Here is a 7,511-nt window from a genome sequence, read left to right on the forward strand (position 1 = left end):
TACAACTGGTGCAACAGAGAAGAGCCACAGATGCAGGCCACCTTCTCCTCGGTGCTATAACTATAGGTTTAAAGCATGTACATTATGTTGTAAAAACAGTAGTTAGGTTAAGGGACAAAGATACCCAGAGGGCTTATGGAATATCAAAGAGATAAGTGGTTGCTTCCTCGGTTTTATAGAAGAAAAGCTTGCTCTTGTTTTCTTTATGGTTCACACCTGTTTAGAAAAAACAAAGGCAGAGCAGAAAAGGGGGCTGAAGTTTGCTCTTTACTACAGTTATGACTGTGTTTACATCCTCACACTCTCAGAACCACCACATTCACTTATTTGCATACTCTAAAAGTCACATAATTGCAAGGTGTGTCGGAGGTATGACGGATTGGTTATAAATCCGCTTGACAAAGTAGCACAGCTTTAACGTGTGGACACGCAAAACACGCCACTGAAAAGCGAACAAGCCTCCAATTTCTCTCCAAACCAAGAATCCACGTTTTGCCTAAACGGTGGACAGCAAGTGAGCAGAGCGAGATTTAAGGGCTTTCGTTTAAGGAGCGCATTCTTGAGTGACAGCTGACCTTTTCCTTCTTTCTGAAAAGCAGGGCAATAAAAACTGCTCCCTTCTACCCTGGTTGCTGGGTTATATGGCTTCAGCTGCTTACTGCAGGCTGCAAACACCAACAAGAATTTTCCAAATGAGGGCCAAATATAAAGTTTGATCTGTCATGCTGAAACAGTCTCATATGGTATTAATGAAAACTGGAGAACTTTAATGAGTGTTGTTGCTCATTCGAGGGGAAGCTTGAACAAAAAAAGTAACATTTTTTATGCTATTCTGCAAGTGCTGATAGTCTATATTTGTTTAATTTGAAACATATTTATAAAACACAAATTAACCTTTTGTGAATTTTCACTTTAATGTTTAATCTGCAAACTTCAGTGTCCTATAGGGATTTTATTGTATGCTATAGACAAGTAACAGGAATTTTGCTTAGCACGGTTACAAAAGTCACTACATCTTAGCGGAAATTTTATTTTGTATTCTCTACATCACATCTATGTTAACAAACAAACCTCACATCATAACGCTGCATAGATTACCAGAAATATAGCAACAAAAAAAAAACTGTAGGTATTGAAAGCATGTTGGCATGGTGACAGTGACACAGTGTGATTGGCTATTTGTCCTCTGACCTCATCAGGATGTCTCATATCATCACAAATGTCAGTTGCTAGGTAACGGGTGAAGTTCCGATGGGGTTGCTTGGTAACAGCGTAACTTATTGTCAGAAAATGGCTGGGTGTTTGTTATTTCTAAACACTTGTACTATTTTTAGAAGTTGAGACCCAAATGTAAATATAAAAATGTTAAAAATGACAAATTTTGAATAGTTTGTTTTTTTTTAAAAAAAACTCTAGTGTACATCCTCGTCTCTTCATGTTTTCTGACATCATATTTTTTTTATCTGTATATTATCTTTTAAATTGGTTTGATCAATCGACAGCGGGATTGGTGCAGCGTCTGCAGTCAAGCGGACGTGCTTTCTCAGTGCAGTGCTCATAATGAGCACGCGCGTATTTTGTCGCCTGGGCGGTGCGGAGCGTCAAGAAGACGCAGGGGGAACCATATCTGATGGGGAAACGCGGATTGACGTAACACCTGTTGGTGGCGTTACACCTCCCGGGAGGGGCTGAACAAGCACGCGCTTGTTCAGCGCGCTTATCTGGAGAACTAGGGACACCGTGAAAGCTCAAACAACCTGTTTCGGCAAAGTTGTCACACTTTCACCTTTTCTCGAGAAAATAATAATAATAATATCTATATCTATATCTATATCTATATATAGATATATATATAAAATTAAAAACAGGGAAATTCATTTCAATGCTCAATATTACCCATCGGATACCGTTCCCCCCATGCTAAATGGGGGGAACGGTATCTGATGGCCATATTTCACCCATCAGATACCGTTCAGGTGTTCAGGTGTTACGTCAATCCACATTTCTCCATCAGATATGATTCCCCCTGCGTCTTCCTGCCACTCCGCACCGCCCAGGCGACAAAACGGGTGGAACGGTATCTGATGGGTGAAATATGGGCATCAGATACCGTTCCCCCCTTTAACATAGGGGGAATGGTATAAGGCGAGTTTTTGGATAGAACTGGAAGGAGCATGACCAAATGCATTTACATGCATATTTGGGGGATCCTCATTCTGACCAGAATTTTCAAGTCAAAGAATGAATCAACAGTCAGTCTATGTGATGCAGAGACAGGCAGGGTAATATTTCGGGCCATAATGTTTCTGGAGACTTTTCTCCAGAGTAATCCGATTTGACAATCGACAGACAAGACAAACTATCAGCTAATAGGACAGTGTGGAACATGTGGATTGCAACTTGCCCTGTTCTATAACCCAGGCCCTAATGTTACAGAGGATGACAGGCTTGTGGCATTCAGAGGTCGCTGCTTATTTAGGCAATGTATGCCTTCCACATCAGCTAAATATGGCATAAAAATTTGGGCAGCATGTGATGCAAAAACCAGTTATGTTTTGGACATGCAGGTTTAAACTGGAAAGCCAGCTGGAGGATCATCTTCAGGACTCATTTGTCTTGATTTTAATCAGAGGGTCAATTTGACCCAGACCAGAATAGTGTCTCAAGTTCAATTATAAAGATGACCCCTTCAAAAAAAAAAAAAAAAAAAAAAAAAAATCTAAATGTAATATAAAATTTTTTACAAAAAACACTTTCTAGGATAATTAGTGTAATTTTGTGTTTAGGTTTTTTCAGTGGGCTTAAAAAATGTAAATCATTTACATTATTGCTGTACATCAAAAACAAACATAACAGGAGGGTTAATTACTGCTCCGAGTATGCTGCTCTTTCAGCAAAATGTCTTCTTTTGAATCCGTATACTCCGTCTAACGATTAATCGATCCCTAAATTAGTTGGTGATTATCTCGATAATCAATTAATCGCAATGAATCCGACTAATCGTTTCAGATTCAACACTTTCTAGAGCAAATTTGTTACTTTTTGTTTTGTTTAACCTACATTTATGAAAGTGATCCACATATTTTTATTCAGATAGATTGTTGTTTTGATTAAATATAATGATTTTTCACAATAGAGTGCAAAAACAAAATCCACAAAGCATGATGGTGCCACCACTGTGGAGCTCCTATTAGAACATAATAACATGTACTGTAATTATAGCTCTTAACCACTGACTAAGTTCAGTACAGCATGATCACATGAAAAACCAAATTATTATTTGGAACTAAAACATGTTGGCCAATTTACAACTTACACGTACCAACATGGAAATGCAACATTTCTCAGGTGTTTAACATTTTTAGCGCATTAAAAACCGGCCTTGTTGTGTATTTGTAAAAACAGAAGCTGATGTGCATAATTATGTTGACTTTTCTTTACAGCATTCCAATTACATTGTAATCTTTAAAACGGCATCTTTTGGAAATGCATTGAACAGTAGCAAAATGTTGTTGGGATGCCAGTAAAAGTGATCAAATAATGACTGCAATGCACAACATAAAGCAGTTTAGAGAATGCTTGGATGGTAAAAGTCAGCGTACCATTCAGCTCTTGTTGTTGTTGTTGTTGGTGAAAACAGTTTTTACTCTCTCTAAAATCCCTTATTTTATTCCCAAATAAGTTCTGTTCTGATTCTGTCCAGCTGATGGAGGTAAAAACAACAGCAGCTCCGCATCAAGGGTTTATTTTTTTTATTGGTGCTATTTTCACCAGATGAAAACATGAAAGCATGAGGAGAAAACAGTGAATGCAACAGTCATAATGAGGGACTTTTTTTTTTTTTATTCTTCCTCCACACCCCACGCTCTACCGAAACATTTGTGAGGGAGTGGGAGAGTTTTAAGAAGAAGAAAAAAAAAGGGCTGGACTTTCTTTTCATTTAACTCAGGATCACAATGACTGAAATTGAGGGAGTCCCATGAGAGACGGAGTGAGCTCTCAACTTTTGTTTTCTTTCTTCTTTTTTATTTTTTTTTTTATTTTTTTATTTAGCTGCTGATCCTGCTGGAATGAGTGTGTGCTGCCTAATTTGGCTGCAGCAGATTCTCAGCTAAGGGCCGACATCTGGAAGAACCCAAATAACCTGCAGATGGAAACCTGAATGAAGAAGTTCTCCTTTGTCTCCCTGGATATTTTTCATTACTGACAGGAGAGCTTAAATAGTGGAGCAACATTGGAAGGTATGCAGCCACAATTTCTCTGAAAACTTTTTTACTTATAGCAAAATGAAAGTTCTAATTTTTAAAAATGTGTTTATTATTAATCATTTTTAAATCTCCATGTTTGCACTCAAAGCCCTCTGAGAAAAGTCATGGTTCACTCTCTGCACTGGCTGCTCCTGCTATGGAGGCTTCAGGCTGTGTGGGCTCAAGAGTATGAAGAAGAATACGAAGATGAAGTTGTGACCACAAGGAGGAAAAACAAACTCTTCACACCAAATTCCATACCACAGAATGGCAAATGTAAGTTTTCCTCAGAGGTTGCTTCCCTCATAATTTTTTTGGGGGGGAGGAAAAACACGGATGGGGACGTTGTTAAAAAAAATGCTCACAGTGAAAAAGCTGAACCTGAGCAAGGACGTTGCTGGAGGAGGCAGCACACGTGGATTGATCATATCTCGGCTCTCTAAGCAATCCATCTCCAGTGTGACCGCTTAGTGCTCCGTTACCCAAATGTTTTATTCACTCAGAATCCTGTTTCCTCGGGCGCATTCTCTATGTGACATATTCAAGCAAAGATTAATGTGGTTTATCCTCAGCCCTCTATTACATCTGCGACCTCCTCCAGCAGCAGAAGGTTGACGCTCGGAGCAGTTTGTCTTGAAAATGAAGAGCCGGTTTGATAAACTTACAACGTTCTGGGAAATGTCGCAGAGTCACCAGCTTTCAAACTCATTTTGATCTCAAAACTTGGCGGGATCTCAAAACTTGGCGGGAAATGAAAGTGACGGACAAGATGTTGATGGAAGGTTGACAGTTTGGCACCAGCAAACTAAAGAAAATAAATACATGTGTTTGTTATGAAGCCAAAATTATGCTGATGGAAAATGAAAACAGATTGAGGTCCTTTTTAACCAATTAGGTGAGAGAACAAAAGTAGTTCTCTCTGTTGTAAAATGATTATTTACCTGTGGTTAACCACATGTTTTTACATGCCACTCTCAAAACTAATGGCACCCTGCAATGTAGATTCAAGAAACTAGCTTGACAACATGAAATAGGCTAAAATATCTCAAAAAGGCCATTGTCTTTCTATGCAGTTCCGATCAACTCTCATCTCCCTTCGCTGCTCTGTCTGGGATTTCTCCCATTGAGCTCAATTTCACCTGCAGAATTTCAACTGGGCCAATCAGATGAGAACAATGGCGTTGATTTTCCGCGCTGCTTCTGTTGTAGAGTTGTGACAACTAAATTTTAGCACGTTAAATTGCAAATATAAATCCTGAAATGGGTGTCACTTTGGCAGTTTTTCGGTCTATGAAGCTACAAAGATCGTTAGCTAACCTTAGCCCAGTGGTTCCCAAACCTCCCAAACCCCCCAGTTTGGGAACCTCTGCATTAGCCGAACAAAACCGAAGAGTAAGAACTTTACACATTGCTTAATTCAGCTATCTGAATAGCTAACAGCTTCTACTTCAATAGCTAATAAAATTTGCATATATTGAGAAATAAACAGTTTTACGTAAGTTCAAGTTTTAATTATTGCTCACGCATGTTTATGAAATGCTAACTGTGAGATTTTTATTTATTTTTTCAGCTTCTGTCGATGAAGACTGCAGTTTGGAGTTGGCCTTCCTGGTCGACAGCTCAGAGAGTGCCAAGGACAACCACGAACAGGAGAAACGTTTTGTTTCCGACGTAATGGACCGACTGCAGGGCCTTCGGATGGAGAGTGGCCGCGGACTCAGCTCCCGCGCTGCCCTCCTTCAGTACAGCAGCCAGGTCAAGATAGAGCAGACCTTCAGAGACTGGAGGGGCATTGAAAACTTCAAAGCCAGAGTCGCTCCCATTCCGTACATAGGCCACGGCACCTACACCACCTACGCCATCACCAACCTGACGCGCATTTACTTGGAGGAGTCGGGCACCAAAAGCGTCAAGGTGGCCGTCCTGCTCTTCGACGGCATCTCGCACCCAAGGAACCCAAACATATTTGACGCTGTGGACGATGCGAGGAACCAAGGCGTTCGGTTCTTCACAATAGGAATCACACCTGAAGCCAACGAAGCAGCCAACATCGCACAGCTGCGTCGAATCGCTAGTTCCCCAGCTACCCGCTACCTTCACAACTTGCAAGATGTTGGCATTGTGGATAAAGTCATCAAGGAGATTGTGAGTAAAAAAAAAAAACATCACTCCTTGCATCCGTGTTGGGTTATAGTAGATTTAGTCAACAGCTTACTATGCTTTGTCAGCTGCGTATCTATTTACCACCTAACTGTGCAATTTAGCATTTTTGAAATAAATTATTCTAATGGAAACATGCCAGCTTTGAAAATCTTCCCCCTTTTTTGGTAAAAAGTTTTGGCACTATGATGAGTTGGTCTTTTTTGGCCTTATTGAAACCGGTTTAGTTCACAAACCTGCAATGGAAACACTTTTTTTTTTTCCACATCACGAGTCACATGATCAACAACCAGATGTTGCCACTGGCATAAACTACGAAGAAGACAACAGGAAGTAGTTGGAGGAGGATGGCGCTGCCTGTACTTTAATGACAAGCCTGATCAAACTTATTTACGCAAGTTTTTTAATTGCAGTTCTTATTTAATGGAAACACGGGAGTTGCAAAATTGTGTTTTTTCCACATTAGCAGACCGAAAGTCAAAAATATAATAGGAGCAAAATTACTCTGTGAAAACAGTTTACTGACACAGTGGATTCCACACCCCTGATCCCAAAATACATGCACTACTCAGAACAGGATCACATCAAAAGCAATACTTTACAGATTTTATGCAAGTCACAAAAACTATTAGTCAAGATCACAAGATTCAAGACAGTTCCAATTGTTTGAGAGTCTGAAGTCTTAAGTTTTTAGGGTGATTTGTTTTCACATTTAGCAAGATATGCTAACGAAGGTCCTCTTATTCTACTTTTGAGGTTCCACTTGCGTCTTATGCGTTAGTTTACAATTGAACCACAAAATAGCCCTACAAAATGAGAGTCTTAGATTGAAGTTGGAGTTGTAGAGTGTCAGGTTAAGACCTTACTACGTGCTGCTCTTCTTCATGCTAAGTTCAGGGCGAACGTACTTGGGGTATTTACTAGCTCGGTATAATAAATTTGCAGAAATTATTACTATATTCTCCTTATAAATTAGGGGAAAATCCTAAGGCACAGGTTATGGCTTTGCACCAAAACCTCAAATGCCATCTAATGATTTCATTAGGCTGACAACTGACTTTTGTTCCAGACGGGAAAAAATAGCAGGTAGCTCATTTACACACA

At 39.7% G+C, this 7,511-nt stretch overlaps 1 protein-coding gene across 1 annotated transcript in view; it reads left to right on the forward strand.

Moving 5' to 3' along the window:
* The first annotated feature begins 3,944 nt into the window (after positions 1–3,944).
* The window catches only part of LOC103147190 (collagen alpha-1(XXVIII) chain-like), a 34,234-nt gene continuing 30,667 nt past the window's right edge, over positions 3,945–7,511 (forward strand). The window contains exons 1-3 of the mRNA XM_007565420.2: positions 3,945–4,241; positions 4,357–4,523; positions 5,818–6,392. Coding sequence (XP_007565482.1) covers positions 4,373–4,523; positions 5,818–6,392 — 726 coding nt within the window. The 5' untranslated portion in view covers positions 3,945–4,241; positions 4,357–4,372. The remainder of the gene's footprint in view (positions 4,242–4,356; positions 4,524–5,817; positions 6,393–7,511) is intronic.

The sequence above is a fragment of the Poecilia formosa genome, unplaced genomic scaffold (assembly GCF_000485575.1).
Source record: "Poecilia formosa unplaced genomic scaffold, Poecilia_formosa-5.1.2 Scaffold175, whole genome shotgun sequence".
Lineage (NCBI taxonomy): Eukaryota > Metazoa > Chordata > Actinopteri > Cyprinodontiformes > Poeciliidae > Poecilia > Poecilia formosa.